At 39.4% G+C, this 25,366-nt stretch overlaps 1 protein-coding gene across 2 annotated transcripts; it reads left to right on the forward strand.

Moving 5' to 3' along the window:
• The first annotated feature begins 3,988 nt into the window (after window positions 1–3,988).
• LOC134603459 (neuronal acetylcholine receptor subunit alpha-3-like) lies at window positions 3,989–23,634 on the forward strand. 2 transcript variants are annotated; one of them, XM_063449446.1, is made up of 6 exons: window positions 3,989–4,096; window positions 7,594–7,733; window positions 13,230–13,274; window positions 17,981–18,090; window positions 20,457–21,462; window positions 23,430–23,634. In XM_063449446.1, the coding sequence occupies exons 1-6, from the start codon at window positions 4,042–4,044 to the stop codon at window positions 23,550–23,552; spliced, it is 1,479 nt and encodes a 492-aa protein (XP_063305516.1). In that variant the 5' UTR covers window positions 3,989–4,041; the 3' UTR covers window positions 23,553–23,634. The 2 variants fall into 2 exon arrangements, with proteins under 2 accessions (XP_063305516.1, XP_063305517.1); XM_063449447.1 differs by lacking the exons at window positions 3,989–4,096; window positions 7,594–7,733 and having other exon boundaries at window positions 13,235–13,274; window positions 20,462–21,462.
• The last annotated feature ends 1,732 nt before the right edge of the window (window positions 23,635–25,366 follow it).

A 25,366-nucleotide genomic window follows, 5' to 3' on the forward strand; every position in this document is an offset into this window, starting at 1 on the left:
AAAGCCACCAGGAGTCCAGTTTATGGGGGGACTCCCCATGTCCGATCTACAAATAGACTTTACAGTGATGCCTAAGTCGGGTGGACATCGTTACCTGCTGGTAATTGTGTGCACCTATTCAGGCTGGGTAGAAGCATGTCCTACTCGTACAGAGAAAGCAGGAGAAGTTGTAAGATTCCTGCTACGAGAAATAATACCCCGATATGGACTACCCTGTTCTATAGGATCGGACAATGGTCCAGCTTTTGTTCATCAGTGCCTACAACAACTGACTCATATGCTTGGTATAAAGTGGAGGCTTCATACTGCATATAGACCCCAGAGTTCTGGTAAGGTAGAGAGAATGAATAGAACTATCAAGAACCAGTTGGCTAAAATGTGTCAGGAAACCCAACTTAAGTGGAACGTTCTCTTACCCATAGCTTTATTGCGAATCCGCAGTACCCCTACCAGAAGGATGGGTCTCTCTCCTTTTGAAATTATGTATGGGCGACCACCTCCCGTACTTGGTAACTTAAGGGGGGATTTGAGTCAGTTGGGAGAAGGAATTACCCGGCAGCAGGTTGTAGAGTTGGGTAAGACTATGGAGGAGGTACAGAAATGGGTACAAGATAGATTACCTGTGAATATTTATCCCCCTGTTCATAGTTATCATCCAGGAGACCAAGTGTGGATTAAAGAGTGGAATAATGTACCGTTAGGGCCCAAGTGGAGAGGTCCTTATGTTGTTCTTTTGTCTACCCCTACAGCGATAAAAGTAGCCGAAGTAACTCCGTGGATACATCACTCCAGGGTTAAACCAGCAGCAGTCGATTCTTGGCAAATTACAGCAGATCCAGAGAATCCCTGCAAGATCCGGTTGAAACGCACTACTCAGTCGGAGTAACGAGGAATTATTGTGGATTACAAATTTTATTGTTACAGGTGTGAGTGAGAAGGCCATAATAAAGCCTGTCCGCTTACCATCACATAGTGTATAAGCCAGGAAAGTCTCGAAGGGACACCTGTGAAGACGAGCAGAACTCCATTCCCTGCAGCCCTCACATCCTGGAAGCTGAGGTTCCATCGCACGGACGAAGACTGAGGATGACGGCGAAAGATGTGCTTTTGATTGTGTTTATTTATATGTGTTTTTATATTCAGGAAGGTAGAGGTACCGACACTCCTAGCTGTGAGGTATGCATTAAGACTACGAGAACAGGTAATCATATTTCCCAAACCCTAATTTGGCATTCACAATACGAGTGTAAAGGAGATGTATCGAGATGTAGATACTTAAATATAGAATATAGTGTGTGCCATTTAGGAGTAGGAGAACCTAAGTGCTTCAGTCCGGAGTATCAACCTCGTACAATTTGGTTGACTCTCAGGAATGGAGATCCTCAGGGGACCCTAATTAATAAGACGGTGTTAGAATCCGTACATTCTTCGGGTGTTCTGCTATTTGATGCATGTAAGGCGATATCAAGTGGTAGAAAACCGTGGAATGTATGTGGGGATCTTAGATGGGAGAGGACGTATGGGTCTAATGATAAATATATTTGTCCCAGTAGTAAAAATAAATATGTGAGTCCTAGATGCCCAAATAAAGACTATAACTTTTGTCCATATTGGTCTTGTGTGGGGTGGGCGACTTGGGGACAGACAGTAGATAAAGACATGATAGTGACTAAGTTGCCTACCAATCCATACTGTAAGTTTATGGAATGCAATCCAGTCCATATTCTTATAAATAACCCCGACAAGTTCTTAGATAAATATGGTAATTTATTTGGGTTTCAAATATACGGGACGGGTTTAGACCCTGGGACAATATTATTTATAGGGATAGAGACTGATACGGTATCCTCCCAGACTCATCAAGTATACCATTCCTTTTACGAAGAGATGAGTATAGATAATAAGATCCCCCATAATGCTAAAAACCTGTTCATTGATCTAGCTGAAAGTATTGCCGGTAGTCTTAATGTTACCAACTGCTATGTGTGTGGAGGTACTAACATGGGAGACCAATGGCCTTAGGAAGCAAAGGAGGTAATGTCCGGTTCTGAGGCAGTTCAACAATTAATATCTTCACAAGCCGATTATCAGATGAGTGTTAGAGGTAAATCTGAGTGGAGATTAAAGACCTCCATCATAGGTTATGTTTGCATAGCAAGGAAAGGAATGATGTATAATACTTCTGTAGGAGAATTAACTTGTCTAGGGCAAAAAGCTTATGATGATGATACAAAGAATACAACTTGGTGGTCGGCTTCAAATGTCTCAGAACCATCTAACCCGTTTGCTAGATATGCCAGTTTAAAGGATGTGTGGTTTGATTTATCCATCACATCTACCTGGAGAGCCCCAGCAAATTTGTACTGGATCTGTGGTAAGAAAGCCTACTCGGAGCTGCCACAGGACTGGGAAGGGGCATGTGTGTTGGGTATGCTCAAACCATCCTTCTTCTTGTTACCTATCGAAACAGGTGAGACTTTAGGTGTTAAAGTGTATGATGTGAATCATAGGAAGAAAAGGGGACCCATAGAGATAGGCACCTGGGAAGATAATGAATGGCCTCCCCAGCGTATCATAGATTATTATGGGCCAGCCACGTGGGCAGAAGATGGTACCTTTGGTTATAGAACCCCAATTTATATGCTCAACCGTATTATAAGATTACAGGCGGTGGTTGAGATTATTACTAATGAGACCTCACAAGCACTCAATCTTCTAGCGAAGCATAATACCAGGATGAGGACAGCAGTGTACCAAAATAGATTAGCCTTGGATTACCTTTTGGCAGTAGAGGGAGGTGTATGTGGGAAGTTTAACCTGAGCAATTGCTGTCTTCAAATAGATGACGAAGGGCAAGCAATAGCTGAGCTTACTAGCCATATGGTTAAACTAGTGCATGTGCCTACTCAGGTATGGAAAGGGTACAATCCAAGTAGTTGGTTTGGTAACTGGTATGAGCGGTTTGGAGGGCTTAAGGCAGTGGTAGGTGGAGTCCTACTGATTTTACTGTTGTGTCTACTCCTACCGTGTCTTATTCCTTTAGTAGTTAGGTCTGTGCAGAGCCTGATAGAAAATATAGCAGAGAGAAAGGCTGCTGCACAGATAATGGCCATATATAAATATGAGGCTTTAAATCAGGGAGAACCAATGCAGGAAGATGAGTGTTAAAAGATTCACATCATAAGATAAGTCTGGTCTGGTTCATGGTAACCTGAGGTATATGCAAACCAAGGTTAAGTGATGCCTCAAGTAATTGTGAAATATCAGAGGCATCAAAGGGGGGAATGTGATGTAATTCCAGTAAAATACAAGTTTAGCAGGCTAAGATTGCCACAAGGCATATGTATGTATATGTGTTTGTAGTATCTAGTTAATTACACGTAGCTAAGATACTGTCATCACTGTACTGACCAGGTGCAGGAATGTAAGAACTGGAATTACGCGTCCCTCTCCTTTGTATCAGATGAGCCACGTGGTTAGACCGGATGGATGAGTTTAGACTCTATTCATTAAATAGGTTAAGGGTATGTGTGGGTGTAGTTAATTGTGGGAGGAGCTACAGTGCTATATAAGGAATGTACTCTATGTATTCAGTACTCAGACTTTGCTGTATTTTGGTGACGCTAGTCCCTCTGAGTCCCGATCGGTGATCCAATAAAGAATCTCTTCCTTCCTGAAGAAACCTGTGTCCATCTCTCTGTGCTTGGCTTCCGTCAGTTTCTCCGGTATCACTGTTGCCCTGACTAAATCACAATTTTGAAATATGGAACCCTGGGGGCACAGGACGGCAAAGTTAGTTGCAGGCAGATGGAAAATGTGCCTCCAGGGGGCCCAAATTTGTAGTTTTACCTCAGTATACAGACTGTGAGCCTGGACTGTTTAAGTCAGGCATCTGTTTGAGTGTGCTGGGGGAGGAGAGGAATAGAAGGAGAGGGTTATTTTTTTTTTTTTTTTTACTGGTAGCTCTGTACAGCATCCAGAACACATGCTCACACAAATATATCTGCTCTTTCCTTAATGAAGTACAACTAATGTTTTACGATGAAGGCTATTAACTTGCTATTCCGCTGTGTTATGTTTTCGGTCTTAAATTACGGTAAGTAATTTTGTATAAATAATTTTACATTTTTACATTAATATATCCAATGTATGTTGATGCTATTTAAATTAGTTAGTTTGTTTGATCGTCAAAAAAAAAAAAAAAGCAGAGTCCATTTTTTCCATGTACGTGTGTTGTTGTTTTTTTTATTAACTATTTCAGGGCCAGAGATGGTCAAATCTCATGTTATCTTGACAGTACCGACTGGCCCTGAACAGGTTAATATAAAAGGATGTCAGTGTGTATGAATACTTAATAACACACACACTTGTGCTTTTTCCTCTCTTGTGTTTGTAAAAAGTAATGTCTTTTTTCTTCATGTTCCTGTATGTGTCTTAGTATAGTATCTGTGCAGACTTTGAGTATGGTTATACATGTGCTTTTATAAATTAGTTTATTTTGTTAGAATGGTCATACTTATGACTATTTCCACATCATGGGAACTGTGATTGACAACACCTGAGTGACAACGGTTAGACTATCATTGTTTTAAAGTGCTAAAACCACAAGCTAGGCAAATAATGCTTTAAGGTATTAAAAGAAGCAGTAAGTGAATTTGTATTAAGATAACTTTACTCTCAAGGTGTAAATTTGTGGATCATTGTACATGCTATTGTGGATCATTGTACATGCGTTTGCGTTTACAAATTCGAATACATTGGCAAACACATGGGACATGGGAGGGGGGATCAGTCACTCCCAGCTTACAGAATAGTTGTGAATAAGAATAATAAGAATGCAATTGCAATTATTTATATAGAACCCACATGTTCCACAGCGCTGTATATTGATTGTATTTAGTTATCGTATGGATCCCATTTTTCTGTAGGTATTTCTGGATCCATTAAAATATTATTTTCTTAAACTGAAAATTGTGGAGAATTGACAATGGAATTGCACACGGAAGGCTTAATTAACTAGCTATTTTAGCCAACAATTTGCAATTACCTTGTCGCGTCTGCTCAATGCCCAGTTTAGTTCAAAAAGTGTAAAAAGTCAGACGACTCCAGGAAAAAAAAAAAAAATCTGATATTTCTCTGCATCATTGTTACTACCGCTGAATTGAATTGTTCTAACAGTGTATGTGTCGGAAGACATTCTGTTCCTTGCTTCACTCTTTATATCAGTGCAATTAGAAGATGGATGCACTCCGCTGACTAATTGTACATTGCGAAGAAAGCGTGTTGTGATCTTCTGAGTCAGTTTATCTATTTAAACACTGCAGAGACGATGGAACAGTTATACCATCATGTCCAGTAAAAAAACTAACAAAACAAAAAAAACAGCCACCCTCCCCAAATAACCTACACCATATTCTGTAATGTAATAAAACCTCGAGATTTGGCAGTAATTAAACATGACAGGTTCACTGACGGACTACAGTAAGGGATAGATAACCTCTGAAATACAGGCTACGGTGGATTACAACTCTGATAATGTTAATCCAAAACTCGTATTCCACAGAGGTTAGATTATGAAGAGTTACCTAGATGTACAATAGCACTCGTGGAGTGTGTCTGTATGCACGTTATAAATATGTAGGATTCTTTTTAAGCATAGGGCAATACTTGTTTAGACTCTCGTTTAGGCTCTCGATTGGCTCACGTGGATCAGAAGACTTTCTTCCAGACTTCCAGGTCACATACATATCAGGTAAAAATACGTTCTGCAAAGAGAAAACAGAAACTGGAAAAGGTTTAAAATATGCATAACGCCTTTCCATAACAATGACTTTCTGCTCTGTTTCTTACGGCCAGGCTGACGTGGTTCTCGCTACAGGACACTAAATGCATTTGTCTTTACTCTTACATTGTGTTCTGAACAAACATGACCAGCGCACAGGCAATACAACAGAAGGTTCAATTCAAAGTGAAAGTCAATTTAAGGCCGAAGTAGCTGCAACTGAAGCAAAACTGATTGGGAGAATTTTTCCAGTTCGGTTATTTTGACCTTAAAATTGAAATTCACTTGGAATTTCCAACAGTTCTCACTGTAGTGAATAACCCTGCGTGTCTATGGGGTTATGGTGTGCACTGTATTCTTTTATTTTGTCCTATATAATTGAACCTTCTATTGTTGCATTATTGCAAATCAAAATAGCATGTAACGTTTGGTAAGCTGCAGATTTATGTAACATACTTGCCCAAGATTTTCTAAGGAATGCCCTAAGACGTAGGAGCTTTCCAGACCCATATTTGTTTCCGGAGCACGTCATAGGACAGTAAATGAAAAAAGAATACCTTGTAGGATGAAAAATGATATGCTACAGGGAGGCATTAATAATGACACATGCTCCTTTAAGATCACAGCTTGAATAATTGAATCTCCTTGTACAATGTGTGCATTACACATCATGGTGTGGGACAGCAAAATGTAAAAGCTATGCATGTCCAGGAAAACATGTTGGCTCTGTTAGGCCTGCCAAAGATGCTGACAGTCAGAGTGACTTAAATACAAGTTTGGATTGCTGTAGGGTCAGGAAAACAAACGTGTGTTCTTGATCATATAGTGTTAAAAACACTATTTAGGTGGCTGCCTCCTTTCCCTCCCTTAAAAGGGGTAGAAATGTACCTTTATTCTAGACCCATTTTTCGCTGGTCCAACCCCCGCCCCCATCAGACAATCTTAGCCAATGCAATGCTTTCCCATAGAAAAATATTGGATTGGCTGATATCTTCAATTCTGATTAACTCAGCCAAGGAGGTGGGGCAGAACCAAACACAGTGCTGGCCAATCAGCATCTCCTCATAGAAATGCATTGAATTTGGTGACTATAGTGCCCTTTAACTTTGTGTGTGGATACATCATGTGTGGTGCTGCTACAAGTCTTTGGGCACAGCCTACCATGGCAAACAATTTCAGCCAATTTATACTTTTGCACATGGGCAGAGGATACCCATGTATTTAATTAAGTCTGAGATCTCAGACTTACTTAATTAAGTCTAAATCTTGTTTGGTGCCATTATTGACCTTTACAGCACATAGGGGATCAAATGTACTTCGCTACACTATACCATATGGGGCAAAATATGTAACTTTTGCTAATTATTTTATTTGGTATGTAAATCTCTGAGAGGTCACAGAGGTCAGTTTTTCTCCCTCCATAGATGTAAATTAAAGAGCCAATCTTGTGACTTTAATGGTGTTGACCTGTCAAGACCAGTTTTCCAACCAAATGGAAGTTATGTGGATGATTCTGTAAGGGTTAAAGATTACCAGATAATCTTACAATTCCAGTTTGTATTATAGACGTTTTTCTTTATCTTTATCCTTGAGGATCCTTGAGATTGTGTAGCTGTAGGCAAATGTATTAGACGTATGGAGAGAACGTCTTGCTAAGGGGGTTGATTGCTACAGAGATTCAAGGCATCCAATATGGCATTTTTAAAATATGGCAAATCTAGTTTTTATTTTGTTGTACACATATTACGTCAAGTACAGACCATGATAAAATATTTTCCAGATTAACTGAAAACAGCCTCCTTTGTTTACAGGGGTGATTGGCTCTAATGTAGAACACAAGCTGTACAAAGATCTGTTCACTCGGTATAACCCATACATCCGACCCGTGGAGAATGTATCCGACCCCGTCATTGTCCAGTTTGAAGTGTCAATGTCCCAACTTGTCAAAGTGGTAAGCATGCCATACTCTATTAATTTACTTTGGATTCATCAACAAAAATGGTTAACTGCTTGGATTTGCCGGGGAGATCTGAATTGCGTGATGCATTTTTATTATCCAAGTCGTTTACTTGTTGGATCCTTATAAGGTCTTTTGAATAAAACACTGTATTCAGCTCTGTGGATCTGTCTGTGAGAGTCATTATAGATAACGTTTAATATAAAGCTAATCTGAGCAGGGCCTGTAACACTCTCGGTTCCTGTGTGTCCAACATGTCTTGTTGTAGTCGGCCCACTGAACATCACTATGGAACTTGGTAGCGCTTTATAAATAATAATAATAATAATAATATTAATATAAAGGACCAGACCTGCTAATTTTGGCAGGTCTGATATCAGGTGAAGGAAGGATTGCTAGGGGGCGAGATTAGTATTAAATGTGTCTATAACAAAATTATTACTGCGGACAGCGAAGGCATGCCACTACAGTGTGCATGTCGGTGAAGAGTAAAAAAACAAAACATTACGACAATTTTAAATAAAAGTGACTCGAAACACAAAAACGTGACAAACAAATGCAAAACCACAATACAAAAACAAAAATTAACATTAAAGGCCTGTATAACAGAGTATACCCGCGCTATAGTTGGCTTGTTTCAAGACTATAGGGCAATAAGTTTGGATATTTCAGATTTGGGTCTGGCTTTGGGCCTGGCATCCAGATCCAGATTTCAACTGACATGCTGAAATCCGGACCATATTCTCTCTTGTTCATCATTGCAAAATACGGACATTGATAGATTATGATGTCAATGTCTGGATTTTCCAGTCTGAATGCTCCTGTAAAAAAAAAAAGGGTATTTTTTTTTACCTATTCCAAACAGTACATTTAACCTTAGTGATTTACCCTATACGCATACATATCCTTCTGATGTAATACACAAGTCTTGCCACAACACTTCCCATTATTACAGGTTCTCCTGGACTGTCCTACAATTCTAGATTTCCAATGTCTGCAGAGAAACATTGTACAAAAAAACTGAGGATCTTAAGATGGTCTCGCCTCCAAAATGTTTTTTAACCTGTTTTGTTTTTTCAGGGGGTGGGCTAGCATAGCATCAGTTCAACCTATATTTCAAAGTATGACCTTGAAACAAAGTTTGAGATCTGTAAGCATTATGTACACTGGGATCTATGAGTTTGATTTCATATTTTATGATTTTATATTTATTTTGATACACTTTTTACACATTTTAATATTTTGAACTTTTTGCTATATTGATATATTTTTTAGATATTAAACTTTTCTTTATATTTTTATATTTTGAAAATAATTATTTTAAAAGTTCATACAAAAATATTAAATTAAATCCAATGGTCCAAAGCCCTTAACCATGGTAATATCAGGGCCCAATTAGGGAACACTGATTTAGTGTGCAGAGCTACAGATCACAAATCTCGTGAGACCCTGTCAGAGTGTTGCTGTGGTAATTCGCGACAAGCTCTGATTGGTCAGAATTCGCGATACACATGGTCTGTAGCTCTGCACACTGCGAAGCTGCAGACCGGTGGTCATGGGCGCTCTCCTGCCGGCAGACTGGAGGGGCCTCGAAACCCGCCAGCATATCGAGCAAGCCGCCGCCCCCCTTCTGGTGTTGGGTCCTCGGTCATGGACTGAGGACCTGACACAGTCTGCCCTAAGGCAATTTAGGCAGTCGCGATGGCCCAGTCACCGCGAGGCCTTAGGTTGCCGCCTAAATCGCCTAATTAGAGAGCCACCTCTGCTGAGGGGATTTCGAGGTTCTTTGTGAAAAGACCTTTGTAGGGATGGGATAGGTTTGGGGTTAGTATAGGGTGTAGGTTAGGGGTAATGCTAGACATGGTGTAGGGTTAGATGTAGTGTAGGGATAAAGGTAGGGTTGGAGATTGGTTAGGGTTGGTATAGGATTAGTGTTAACTACCAAAAATTTAATTAGATCTTATATGAGACAGAGCTCCCGTACTCCGACCAAGTACCTTCACCAGGCCTGCTTCCACACTGCCACAGGGGATCTGGATCCTTTCCGACCCTGTCCCGGAAGCTTGACTGGCATCTCTCAGGAACATGTCCTCCCAACAAGGCTGCACCTCTCTTCTTCCAGGCAGGTATCAAAACCTCTACGTGCACTGTGATCTGCCACTGCCTTTACACTGCTCTCAGGCTTTGTTCTTTTGACTTGTCCTGGGTTCCAGGGGTGAAGCAGCCAGCCAACAGGTCCAAAGACTCTGTTACTGAGATCCCAGAATAACAAACCAGGACAAATAATTCTTATTTTTTTGGATAAATACTAGTCTTTGGTGACAAGCCTTTAAAATACAAATATACAGAGCAACAGAGCAATTATAATTAATACATGAAGTATATAATACAAGTAAATTTTTTTTACATAATAAAAAGCAACACTATATGCATTTAACCATGTATTTTGTTGCCCTCATTTGCATACCAGCATTATGTAAATGTTCACACTTCCATTCAGACAGCAGAGGGCGCAGCAGAATTATCAAGTAACAATGAACAGTTTGTTTTTCAATTTCTTCCATCACAAGTCCCTTTCAAGGGCTCTTGGGACCAGGTCCATAGTTGGGTGGCAAAAGGCTGACCTTCAAGCCTCTCTAAAAGGCCATGGCACGTCTGTCACATAATACATAAGAGACATTTTACAAAAAGGACCAATATGTGAATCTATTTTGCATTACTTTAAGTGATATTTTTTAAATTGCATTCGATTTTTAAAATTTTAATGTGTGTTACAGTGTGTGCATCTGAGTGTGTGTGTATGTGCAAGTGTGTATGTATCTGTGTGTGTCAGTGTGTGTATCTGTCACGTATTCATCCGCATATAAAAATGTGATTAATGGCATTTACTGTTCTGACAGGAAAAGTTGTGCCGAGCAACATTACTGTCCTGACAGGAAAAGTTGTGCCGAGCAGCAATTAAATCCACAGGAGAGTTTGTGCTGAGCAGCAATTATGCAAATGGGAACCTGGTAACTGCCTTTGGGGTCAAAGGCCGATTACAGCCTATCAGATCCAGAGGGGTATTTAGGCCCAGTTCTCATCATGCTCAGTGCCCTGCCGTAGTTTCCCTTATGGATGTCCTAGAGCGCGGTATTGATTCTGGTTATTCTGGTATTTTGACTTCTCTGTTTTCTGGCATCCCTGACCCCTGGCTTTTTCCTTATCGCTGTGTGTCTCTTTCTGTGTCCCTTGACCTCGGCTATTCCTGACTATTCTTTGGTACGTTAGTCCGGCCATTTTAAGGTCCGGTATACGTTACCTATCAGTCCTCTGTGTTACACAATTCTACGTGCTGGATCATACTGTAATCCTGACAGTATCTGTGTGTCACTGAGTGTATCTGACTGTATGTGACAGTGTGTGTATCTGAATGTGTGTTTCAGTGTGAGCATCTGAGTGTGTGTATGTATCTGTGTGTCAGTGTGTGTATCAGAGTGTATATGCCAATGTGAGCATCTGAGTGTGTGTCAGTGTTTGTATCTGTGTGTCACTGTGTGTATCTGACTGTATGTGACAGTGTGTGTATCTGTGTGTCACTGTGTGTATCTGACTGTGTGTGACAGTGTGTGTATCTGACTGTGTGTGTATCTGTGTGTCGCTGTATGTATCTGACTGTATGTGACAGTGTGTGTATCTGTGTGTCACTGTGTGTATCTGACTGTGTGTGTATCTGTGTGTCGCTGTGTGTATCTGACTGTATGTGACAGTGTGTGTATCTGTGTGTCACTGTGTGTATCTGACTGTGTGTGTATCTGTGTGTCGCTGTGTGTATCTGACTGTATGTGACAGTGTGTGTATCTGAGTGTATGATACCTTTATGAAACCAAGTAAGACATGAGAGCTTGTAGAAACACTGCAAGGTTCACAGGCTCATAGAGCACTATGTGGAAGTATTACAAAACCGCTCTGTTACCACTTTACATTACCGCTGCCATTAAACACTCCTGGATAATTAACACATAATAGAGCATGGAAGTTCTTGCATTCATGTGCCTAAGTGCAACATGATAACTGACCTGGATCAGGTAATGGGTAGGTTTTATGTGCCAGTCTGTGTATCTGTGTGTCAGTGTGTATGAGCTAGTGTGTATATCTGTGTGTGTATGTGCCAGTGCGTGTATCTGTGTGTCAAGGTGTTTATACATGTTTGGTGGCTGTATGTGTGTGTGTGGGGGAGGGGAATTGTGGTGCATTTTTGCATGTTGGGATACCTGCTTAAAGCGAAACCCTTTAAATATGATGGAACAAACGCATAACACAAATTCTGGGTTTTCTTTTGGTTCAGAAATTGGACAATTGTCTTTGTCCTTTAAGGGTTAACATAAAACAAAAATATAAAATACCATTGGCTGTTAAAGAGTAAATCCAATGTTCTGCTTTCTTTTGAGTTAATTTTCCTAGATTTTGGAAATTAATCCAATATTTAACCCTATGTTGACAAAAAAAGTTAGTTACTTTACATGTGTGTTTTCAAAACACATATTCCACTTATTTTTTGTTGATTTAGCTTTAACGAAATTAACACTGCACTCCAAGCACCACACTACAGTGTGCTCTACTGGTTACGGTGCTAGGAGTGCCGTTCCTTGCCTGGGGTCCTCCTGGTACCGTTCCTGCCTCCAATGTTGCTCAGTGAGAGCGCTCTGTCTGATCTAAGCTGGGTTCTTTGGGACTTAGCTCATTGCCTGAGCGCAAAAGGCTGAAGTTTTAGCTCAGGGAAGCTAATGGAAACTACTTCATAAGGATTTCCGGCTCTCTTGTAGCTGTAATGAAGGAGAGAAATGGCACCTGGCAGACATTAGGTAAGAGGTCAAACAGTTCTAAAATGGTTTGGCTCCTTAAAATTGTCAGCACAGCTGGCACCATAACCACTACAGCATGCCCCAGCATGCCCATGCCATTCTCGCTATTGGTGAAGCAAACATCATCACAGGTTATTGATTGTTCTTTAACAAGTAAAATTGTGAGTTCATTTCAGAATAAAGTTCCCACACTAATTGGCCCACGTTTATATTGTTTATGTAACTGATGTCAGTAAAAACAACCCATTACCTGATCCAGCCCAGTTATCATGTTGCATTTAGGCACATGAATGCAAGAACTTCTTTGCTCTCTTGTGTGTGAATTATCCAGGAATATTTAATGGCAGCGATAATGCAAAGTGGTAACAGAGCGGTATATTTTTTAATACTTCCGCATAATGCTCTATAAGTCTGTGAACTCTTATGCTTTACTTAGTTTTCATAAAAGGTATCAAATACATTTTAAATTTTTAAACAAAGCCATTCGTCCATCACTGCTTCGTAGGTAAGTAAAATAAAGTAAGGAAAGGCAAATTCATTTTGGAATATATTTTGCAAGCCTGGTAGTCATCACATTTCCTTAAACATCCTTGTTTAAAGATGCCTTTCAGGTAATACTATTATTATGTCTGTTTGTTTTCTTTAGGACGAAGTTAATCAGATTATGGAAACCAACCTTTGGCTGAAACATGTAAGTAATTTAATATTACTCTTGTGTAATTATATTTCCAGATCCAGGTATATAATCTACAGTTGCAGTAGTCAAATGCTTTAAAGGAACACTATAGTCACCTAAATTACTTTAGCTAAATAAAGCAGTTTTAGTGTATAGATCATTCCCCTGCAATTTCACTGCTCAATTCACTGTCATTTAGGAGTTAAATCACTTTGTTTCTGTTTATGCAGCCCTAGCCACACCTCCCCTGGCTATGATTGACAGAGCCTGCATGAAAAAAAACTGGTTTCACTTTCAAACAGATGTAATTTACCTTAAATAATTGTATCTCAATCTCTGAATTGAACTTTAATCACATACAGGATGCTCTTGCAGGGTCTAGCAAACTATTAACATAGCAGGGGATAAGAAACTCTTAATTAAACAGAACTTGCAATAAAGAAAGCCTAAATAGGGCTCTCTTTACAGGAAGTGTTTATGGAAGCCTGTGCAAGTCACATGCAGGGAGGTGTGACTAGGGTTCATAAAAAAATGGATTTGGGGGGGAGGAGCCTGACTGGCTTCCTGAGTAGACGCACAAGTGCTGTGCTCCTGCAACCAAAATCGATAAAGAGCCCATAAATCGAAGCTAAAAGCTCGCACCTACACGAGTGTGCCATTCCAGAACTCAGCGTGCCTTGCTGAACCTCATCATACCACTCGTTTGAAAATCAGCGCACAGCAACCTGAGATGTTCAACCGCGGCCTGCGGGCGCCAGATCTGGGGAGAGACGGCCGCTTTCCCCGTCCTCGCGCTAAAGGCCCGGGAGACACGACACCCCCCCCCCTGGACCGGTGGGGGTTATCCCGGTCCAACCATGGGAGAAAGCCAGGCCACACTGGAGGCAGAAGACCACCCCACAGGGTCAGCCTGCAACAAACGGGCAAACCGCAATGACGGACACCACGAGGAGAACAAGCTACAGTACAGAAGAACCTGATATCCTGGAGCGGCTGGAACGCACCTTTGCTGCCTTCTGGAAAAAACTAGCCGACAAACTGGAACAGGCACAGCCATGCGAGCCAGAGGGGACTATGCCCGAAATACCATCACCCTGCTCCCGCCATCGACAAGCAGCCCCCAAGCGGAAGAGGGTTGGGAAATGGCGCCGGAGACGACGACACCTTCAGCCTGCTCGCAACCCGACTCGCACTCACAGAGCAAGGCGTGGGAACCTTTACAAAAAAACGCCACAACACCAGGGGGGACACAACAAGGGGCACATCACACAGTCGGTACCACAACGAACCCCCCCAGTGCCAGCTCCCACCAGCCGACTCAATGTAAGCCGGGAAAGCCTGCTGCACATAACCTGGCCACGGGACTCTACACACCCACAGGCAGGCATAGGGTAAAGTGTCTACAATGTAAAGACTCTATGGCCACCTATTATAACCATGGGTCATGACTCATACTCACATAAAAATGAACGCTATCCTGTTTCTCATTAATTGTTGTTTATTCTTGTGTTATAAATAAGCAGCCTCCCTAGTGCATGTGAGCATACCTCTCGATTTACATCTAATGTACCTATCTCTTATACTAGTATCCTATGCCATCTGATCGTGCACTCCAGGTTACTGAATCAATTATACTGCTTAATGTATATCAACGATCACAGTATTACCAATAAGCATGTATCACCCGTACTTATTACGCTCCAACTGCCATATTAATGTACTGGCAGAACGCACAGATGTCGATGGTCCACTTAATCCCACCTAATCTCATGAAACTTAGATGTGCTAATCAATAATCTATGCAGGTCACGCCGCTCACTTATCGTACTTGTAAAACTTTGCAGGTTAAAAATGCAGAGACTTCGACAACGGCCTGCTGCAAACCCGCCAGAGTGCACATGATTGCTACCCAGTGGTTATGCTATGCCTACTCTAAGCTTATAGTTACACGATTTGCTTCCCATGCATTTCATTTCACTTCACCCTCTCAACCAGTGCGTATTTAATGTATATGTTTGCCTCTCTTGATCGACCACCACTGGCAAGACCAACCTAAGCATCCTTAATATACAAATGCCAGTGAAAGTTTTTGTCAATCTGCATGCCCTTAAGGCCTCTCAGCATATGTATTGTCTCACTGTTAATAAGCATGTTTGCCTTTAAAAAAAAAAAAAGTGCAGCCCATCTTGAAAACATATATTGAAGCATGTTATATCCATAAAGCTTGTTTTATATCTCATGTTTTGCATTTGCAACCAAAAATGTGTGCAGTTACTCCTGACATATTGTGCTTCTACTTGTAACCATTCATAATGCATGTTACCTATATGTCACTGTTATGCTATGTCTGTCCCCACTGCACTTCAAAAATAAAGAATATAAAAAAAAAAAAAAATAAACAAATGGATTTAACTCCTAAATGGCAGAGAATTGAGCAGTGAGGCTGCAGGGGCATGTTCTATACACCAAAACTGCTTCATTAAGCTAAAGTTGTTCAGGTGACTATAGTGTCCCTTTAACCCCTTAAGGACACATGACATGTGTGACATGTCATGATTCCCTTTTATTCCAGAAGTTTGGTCATTAAGGGGTTAAGTGATTTGTGACAGAGAATAGCTTACCTCCCAATATTTTAAATGGATAAAGAGGGACACTTTAATTTTAATGGTGTGAGTGTGTTCTTACAAATTTGTGGAAACTTGTTAACACCAATATATCTTATTTACACAATGTGATTTCTAAACAGATTTATTTAAAGACACATCACTTTTAACGTTATTGCTGTGGAACTGTTATACATTTAGACACACCAACAATATGGAGCTACTAGAAAAGTGGGATAGATGGATTTGGGCCCAAAATAGGACTGTCCCTGCTAAATAGGGACACTTGTAAATAATGGCCCTCTTAAAATTCTGAACACTGCTTGAGAACAGTGACTCACAGGGCTGGCTGTGAATTATGAATTCCACAGAACTTGTATAGAAAATGTATATAGTTTTAAAAATGTTATACAAAAGAGATACAATTGCTCCTTAAGTCCAAAAGGGCAATGTGGCTATGATATTTCTCCTTTGTTCAATAAGCTGTAGGCATTATTACAAAATGCATCAATATGATTTAGCAAAAACAAACAAAACAACCAAATCCTTCTATTTTGTAAAGAGATTTACTGAATTTGATAAACCAACCTCCCATGTAAAAAGAAAATAGTTCTACATCTTTATTGTTCTTACTGTAAATAACTATTTCCTCTGACATAGGTAAAATCTCCTTCTTTCAAGTCTCAGGTATTACATTTACTTGAGGTGTATCAATAGTTGGAAATGATCTTAACAGCAATACATGTCTTTCATGCAAGTGGTTTATAAGTAGAATTGCACTGGTATAGCTTTGTTAGTAGTGATATCAGTTAGGGACATCATGCGGTTTCTTATATCTCTTTATTAAATTACAGTTGATGCACAAATCATATTGTATGTTCAGCATTTCCTTTGATAATATAAAAGCCCTTGTTAGTCATAACAGTTATCTGCCTTGATCAGAAATGCAAACTGATGGGCATTAATAGAGAGACCATTAAAAGACCAGTTAAAGCATGTGTTCACTTTGCACCAAAAAACAAATGCGTATAAATCTCCACATGTTTTCTATGAGTCATATTGTGGTAGAAGCTACAGGATGTTTAAGTAAAGTTCAGTACTCACATGGTTAAAACTACTGTGCAACTATCTTGGACCAGGGCGCATGTGTGGAATGTCAGGAACATCCACTATTAGATAACGTATGTAAGAGATAAGGTTTAGTTTAATAATTGGTTGTAACTATAGTAATGTAGGTGTAATTTTCGTATTCTCTTTATACGTAAGGAATACGCCATTTGTGGTATATATTCTTTATTCTCTTGTAAACGTGTGGTCAGTCGGGTATTCCAAGACTATTGTCTGACTGAGACCTTTGCAGGTGCAAAAACGACCTGTGTCTGGAGTGTTTGGAGTGTCCTTGTTTCATCTCTGACCCGAGAATTCTATTACAATATCTTGTCTTTGGCAAACTCCCCAAAGCAAGCTCCATCCATGTAATCTTATTGAATCAATGTAGGTTTCCAGGCAAACTGCAGAACAATATTCAATGATGAACCTATGTGGAAGCAATGTGGATGTAATGTATTTTCTAGAATTAAAGGAGACGAGCAAGTGGAATGCTGGGAACTTTTTTGCCTGCTATGAGACAAGACATCAGCATTTGGTGTGGTTACTGGGATAAACACATTCTAAAATCTAACAAAAATAGAAATTGCACGTATCCCTACAAACAAACTGAATAATTTATTTCATAGGTTTTATAATCAGTCATTAAAAAACAAATGGATTGCAAAAACAAAATAAAATATATTTGTCTTCTTAATTTAGGTATAAGTCAACAAAGGGGTACAAATTCCCTTTAATGTGTTTTGATATTGCTTCACAGTGTTGTATTTACAGACTATGCAAAACACAAGCAGCCATTAAAAGCAATGTTTGGACTCGCTCTTTTTAGTGACTTTATGGATTTGTGCTTCTTTCCTGTTACTGCACTTTATTATTTATTTGTGCTTATTAAACAGAGTATTTTATTAGCATTGACTGGTCAATGTAATATGTTTTCGATTGGTTACATTGAATTGCATTTCATTCTCTGTGACAATGATCCTAGCCTACTGGTGTTTTCTTGTGTTCCAGATATGGAATGATTACAAGTTAAAATGGAACCCCGATCAATATGGAGGCATTGAATTTATTCGAGTACCTGCAGATCAGATCTGGAAACCTGATATTGTTCTCTACAACAAGTAAGAATGTTTAGGTACCCTAAACGGAAATACTGCTTATTTATTACTCTTAACCCTCATAATAGGTTATATGGATATTTACCCAGGACACACCACCAGAGAGGGCCTCCAAAGTCATGTTTCACACCCTTTTGTAAAATAATTAGAAGGCTTCGAAGCGCGGCTTCAAGCCACACCTCTAAACCCTCTTGGTATGACAGCCGTGACTATTACTTCCTGGATTTTATGCTGTAACATATCATTAAGTAAAGTGTGCATGCACAGTGCTGTCACGGTCGGCCATAGAGATTCACTGAGCGCTGCACATGCACCTCATAGAGGAGCATTGAATTGGACCACCATCATGGATGCATGCCTCCAGGATGCCACAAGCCAAGATGAGGCCAAGGAAACACTGAGGGAGACTCGGCATTGGAGAAAAGGTCATTTGGAGAAAAGGTCAATTTTAAACTTTTGGGGGGCCGTCAATTTTATAGGAACACCAGGACTGCAGCGTTAGGATATTCAGATATGCATTCCTAATCCTAACACTGAAGTGTTCCTTTAAAATATATCCTTCTCAAAATGCACTCCAAGTGTTGGAAAATTGTAACTCTAATGATTTAAAGAGCTAAACTGAAGATAATAAATGACATATCAGGGAGTGAAAATATGTATATATCTCCAGCCAAACAGCACTGCCACTGGGGAGCAGTGGGAATGAAAAATCCATTAAGGCAAAAAGTTAAATGGATATAAAGCACTCCAAATGTTTCTGTAATGTATCCAGTACACAAATGAATATAGCCCAATCCAGGAAACAAATAGAAAACGCCTAAAGTACAATAACAATTCAGATTACAATATCATTACTAGACCATAAGGTGGAGGAAAAGAAAATCAAACTTCATCTCTGTCTTGCTACATAGCCCCCAACGCATGCTTAGGGGTCCCCTCAGATTACAGCCAGACTGCCCACAATATTCTTTGAGGGCCAGGAGTGTAGCAGTAGAGCAGACCACAGATAGATGTTTCTTCACAGGTTTATTGAATCAATGCGGGCATGGGGAGATGCTGATTGGCCAGGGCTGTGTTTGGCTTGCACTGTCTCTGCCCCAATCTGCCTCCTTGACACTTTCAGCCAATCACTATGCTTTCATATGGGAAAACATTGTGATTGGTTGAGATCACTACTTCTGATGATGCCAGCCAAGGAGGCAGATCAGGGACAGAGCCAGTAGCAGCAGGCTGAAATAAATGTAAGATTTTTACTATACTTAGGGGACAAGGGAGAGCCAGCAAGGCTAGATGGTGCTTTTAACACTATAGGGTCAGGAATACATGTTTGTGTTCCTGACTCTGTATTGTTCCTTTGTACAGTTCTTTCTCTACCCACTGATGTGGATTGCGACAATCCTTCGACAAACTAGCCTTTGGCACATTCTATGTTAAACATGTTCTGTGGATATCCAACCATAATATCTCTCTAGATGACATAAACAAAGCACCACTTATCTTATCTTTCTTATTGTCCTAAGTGATGATTCAAGAGATGCACTTCAGAATTATATGTCATGCCTATTTCCTCTTGAAAAGCAACACAAAGTGAGCTTATTCTCATGCCCTTTGGACACTTGTAGTAAGAATGGTGCTACAGGAAAGCCCCTAAACCATTACTTGTGGAACTTTGTTCTGGTTAGGAACTTCTAAAATACTTAAAGAAACACACTAAGAATTCTCTTTCAGTCTTAACATAAGCATGGGATAGACACCAAGGCATATTAAAATAATACAGGCGGCCTTGGCGTAACCCGTAAAACCATACTAAACATATGGATCCACTCCCAGCCGCATGATGGCCTGTTTGAATAAAGACCAGAGTCCCAAAAATGTTTTCACTGTATGGGGGCCTATATACAACAAATATTAACTCTGACCTTTGTCACAACTAACTCATGGGATAGAACCAATAATGCCTTAATTTGTCATTTAGTGTATAACCAGGTTATTGTATTCTAAATACATAGGCCTCGAAACATTCTTACTATACTGATCCATAAAAAGGGTGGTAAAATCTTTGAGTAATAATTGCTGGATTAGTCAACTAATTAATTGATAGCTTATCTGCAATTTCTTTCTGTATTAATCCTGGAGATGGTATCAAAGTTTTGTCTTTGTTGGGTTCATGCTGAGCTTGAAGAGAGGATGGAAGGTGCAGAGAAATTTTCAATGATGCAATGAATGTGGTTTGTTAACATGACTCTCAAACTGCTTACTTTTTTAATTATTGCATCACCACATACATTGCATTATGGTTTCTCTGTAGAAGCTTGTCTTTCAATAAAAAAATGTTGAGACTAAAAAATGTATTGTATTTTTGTTTCCAGTGCAGTTGGTGCCTTTCAAGTGGATGACAAAGCAAAAGCCTTGTTGAAATACTCTGGAGATGTAATTTGGATCCCACCAGCTATATTCAAAAGCTCCTGTAGGATTGATGTGACCTTTTTCCCATTTGACTACCAGAACTGCACCATGAAGTTTGGCTCCTGGACCTACGATAAAGCAAAGATCGATCTAGTAATGATTGGCTCTGCCATTAACCTGAAAGAGTACTGGGAGAGTGGAGAATGGGTTATCATCAGTGCTCCCGGATACAAACATGAGATAAAATACAACTGCTGTATAGAAATTTATCAGGATATCACGTATTCCCTTTATATCAGACGTCTACCGTTATTCTATACCATTTACATGATAATTCCGTGTCTCCTTATTTCTTGTTTGACTATACTAGTTTTCTACTTGCCTTCAGATTGCGGAGAGAAAGTCACCTTGTGTATGTCTGTTCTTTTATCCCTAACAGTGTTTCTTCTGGTTATTACCGAAATCATCCCCTCTACTTCATTAGTCATTCCACTTATTGGTGAATATTTACTTTTCACAATGATATTTGTTACACTTTCCATTGTCATTACCGTATTTGTGTTAAATGTGCATTACAGAACTCCTAAAACACACACTATGCCACGGTGGGTAAAGACAATCTTCTTGCATTTACTTCCAAAAATTATGCTCATGACCAGACCGGTTAAAGAAGATTCTTCTACTGTGAAATCACCATTAAATGCGGATATATTTAACATAAATAGCATCAGCAGTTCTGAGATACAAAGCTATACGGACCAAATGTTTTATCAGGACAATGCATGTCCATGTGGCCAGCAAAAAAGGTTTTACCCCCCAGAAGTTGCATCCAGTCTAACGAGGGGCTCTAGCCTAGAATCCATGGACAATCAGGTCTCAAATTCTGGATTATCCCTCGAGGTACGTGAAGCCATTGAGAATGTGCATTTCATTGCACAGAACATGAGAATCCAGAATGAAGCCAGAGAGGTACGAACATTTTGACCTTTTTCAGTATGTATGTGTGCAGGTGTTTAGCAACAACCTGGGAACTTCAAGTTGGCTTGCTACCAGGTCATTTGAGCGTGTGGAACTCTGTACTGGTATATAGAAAAGCTTGAAAATAGGTTAAAGTAAAAAGCAAAAAAGGCTGAAAACTGTAGGAAGGGTAAAATATATATAAGAATATGTTTTAGGATATATAGGAAGGCTAGTAATATACGTAAGAATTATTGTTACTGAAATTGATGGACAGAAAAAATAAATGAATTATTGGAAAGAAAACACCACCCAAAGGTGACAAACAAAAAGTAACAATTCTGAAAGACTGGGCAAATAGACACACATCACCACCTTATATTATAATTAAAGGCTTTATTTTTCACTTCTTGATGGGTAGCCTGTAAATTGCACTTATTTGGTTTTTTTTTTCTATCTCTGTGCTCCTGGCCATTATCTTTACTCTTTCTAGGTATGGTAGGCACACAAACTATTTAGTACCTGCCGAGGTTGCTTTAGGACTATTCCTTTATAGTTAAACCAGGGTATGTATACCCCGGAGTTTGAACAGTAACTAACACACTGTTACTGATGTCTGTCTGCCTATTTATATCTATACATTGTTGTGTAAGATAATGGCATACTAATGCTGTGCATTACATAGCCTGCAAATTGTAGATTTACAACTTATACTAATACCCTCTTTCCCTATGTATACATATGGACTTTTAGTATTAAGTCCTTATATATGAGAATGTAATTATAATATAGGGTGATGGGTTTATTTGTCCAGTGTTTTAGAATTGTTACCTTTGTATGATTTCTTACCTTTGGGTGGTGTTTCTTTCCATTAATTTTTAAAAAAAAAATTGTGTCCATAAAATTCAATAAAGCTAATTAAATGTAGCCTTTTTAAAATTTTTTTTTTTTTTTTTTAGCCTTTTATGCTTTTTTGCTTTAGGCTGTTTTGGGGCTTTTATATGTCCTTTGAATATTATCATTACCGTCTATTTTTTTTTTTAGGATTCGGCACAGTAGCATTCGTTGTCACATTTTTGTGAAACTGTTGACTACTCTGTACTGGTAGACCTGGTAGTACATTATTAATATTATGCATCATTAAATATATAATAATAATTATTATTATAATGATAATTATAGCAGCAGAGATGGCGCTAGAGTTTGTGAGGCCTTAAGCAAATCTCATATAAGAGAATCTTGTTGATGTGCTCAACATGACAGCAAAGGAGATGCATGAGAGGCATGAGGTGATGCCCTACCAAATGTGAGGCCTTAGAAGGTTGCCTATCGGGACTAATTATAGAACTGTCTCTGAATAGCAATGCTGTACAGTGGGTACATGAGAACACAAGTAAATTCAGCAACAGAAGCTTGACTTAAAGGAACAATTGGTAGTGAGGGACCTGTTCAAACAAACTTTTAATCTTTTACGTTGACGCTTAACTCTAGAATTGCATGATAATGAATAACGTTTGCAGTATTTTGTTCTCTTACACTTGACTTTCGCATGGTGAAGACATTCAAAATGAACTTTCATAATGGCACTACAAAAGGCTGAGCTGAAAATGTGATGGGCATGTGCCCACCTTTCCCTTATGATTCTATATTATTAGGGATACTTTTGGATTTATTAAAAGTACACTTAAAGGACTATTCACTAGCTAATCTAGGCAAATGTAAAACTCTAGAATCTAGAATATTGGAAATAGTCTCCAAGTCAGGTATATTTTCAGTTTGGCTATTCTGGTCTAAAATATTAAATTTACTTTGAATTTCTCAAAATCCACCCATTAGCGAATGATCCTGTAGATTTAATGAATTAAAAAATTTTTTTTACCCTAATGCACAAACACAAACCAGTTTGTAAAAGCATCTGTTGCATTCACTCTGTTAATAGGGTTACCAAGTCTAATGATGTTTGCAATGTTTCCCTTTAGATTCGGAATGACTGGAAGTACGTTGCCATGGTAATTGATCGCATTTTCCTGTGGGTGTTCGTGCTGGTCTGTATTCTGGGAACTGCTGGACTCTTTTTGCAACCTCTATTGCTTGGAAATTGAATATATTTGTATTTGTCATCATCGGGAAATTAGGAATATATACTCTAAATAAACATGTTGACTATGTTTTGGTAAGGGTGTGTGGGGGTTGCCTTTCTCTAGGTGTGTGTTTGGTTTGTGGTATGTGTATGCATGTGCATCAGAAAGAGTTGTCAAGATATCAATTTCGTAAGGTTGTTTATTTTCTATTAACAGTGAGTTGTCACATGGCAAGTAACATACAAAACTAGACCAAAGTAGCCTAGATGGAAGCAATCTAGGAACACAATAGGGTCAGGAACACAAACATGTATTCCTCACCCTATAGTGTTAAAACCACCATCTAGCCCCCATGGTCCCCACTAGCCCACCTAAATTTTGAAAAATCTTACTTTTATTTCAGTCTGCTGCTGCTTGCTCTGTCCCCGATATGTCTGCTTGGCTGACATAATCAGAAGTGATTATCTCAGCCAATCACAATGTTTTTACATAGGGAAGTATTGGATTGGCTAAGACTGTCAAGGAGGCAGATCAGGGACAGAGCCAACACAAGTCAAACACAACCATGGCCAATCAGCATCTCCTCATAGAGATGCATTGAATCAAAAAGCATATACAGAAAATAAAGAAATATATAAAAAATGGAAACCGAAGAATTTAAGCCGTAAAGAATTAGAAGCCTAAAGAATAATAATAACTTAATTATTAAAGGGAATGACAAGGGAGGGGGGCTTGTTATACTTGACAAACAAGATTATTTGAAGGAGGCATCTAACATCTTGGGGAATGCTGAGTACTATCAGATTCTCAATGCTGACCCCAAAAAAACATTTGAAAAAGAATTACGAGTTCTGATGAATTTGGCTTATTACAATGGATCCTTGGACAAAAAAGAAAAGGTTACTTTTTATCTGCCCCGGGTGACATTCCCATTTTTTACTACCTCCCCAAGGTCCACGAATCCCTAACTAATCCCCCCCAGTCGCCCTATAATTTCTTGTATCGATTTACTCACTTTGCCTATTTCCAAATGGGTGGATTTTCACTTACAAAGGCATGTCCCACATGTACTATCTTATATTAGGGACACAGGGTTTGTCCATACCTTTGTTCAGGATATAAGCTGGTTAGATAACTATAGTTGGGTGACCATCAATGTGACTGCACTGTACACGAATATTGATCATTCCTTGGGCCTTTCATCGGACCCTTTACTCCCAGAGCAGCAGGTCAATTTTATTTTGAGGGTCACTGAGTTTATCTTAAGGTATAAATATTTTCAATTTAATTACATTTTTTTATTTACAGACTAAACCCGTATTGGATGGAGCAACTCGCCTTCTATCGCAGGTTAAGTGACGATATTTTTATCAGTTGGAGAGGGGAATGGGGGGAGATAGATGAGTTTGTCTCTTATTTAAACAATAATGAATAGGGCTTGTCTTTCACGTTTACCAAACATCCCAGAGAGATCAACTTTCTTGACCATCCTTGAGAGGGGAGGAGGGGGGCATTTGCACCAAAACCTACCAAAAGAAGGTTGATGTAAACGGTTTCCTCAATGCAGGAAGTGGACATAATCTAACATGGATTGCCAACGTACCTCTTGGGCAATTCATTAGGTTACAACGCAATTGCTCCCTTCTGGCTGACTTTGAGAGGGAATCCCTCTCACTTGGTCAACGATTTATGGAGAAGGCCTATCCATCACAGTCTATCCTCAAAGCTTATTTGAAAGCTAGCATGATGCAATTATCAATCCGACTTGAACTAAATCCGCGTTTGATACTTTAGAACCCCCTTGCCATACCAGCTATCATGGCACTATTCTAAAT

Source organism: Pelobates fuscus, chromosome 3, assembly GCF_036172605.1.
Source record: "Pelobates fuscus isolate aPelFus1 chromosome 3, aPelFus1.pri, whole genome shotgun sequence".
Classification (NCBI taxonomy): Eukaryota; Metazoa; Chordata; class Amphibia; order Anura; family Pelobatidae; genus Pelobates; species Pelobates fuscus.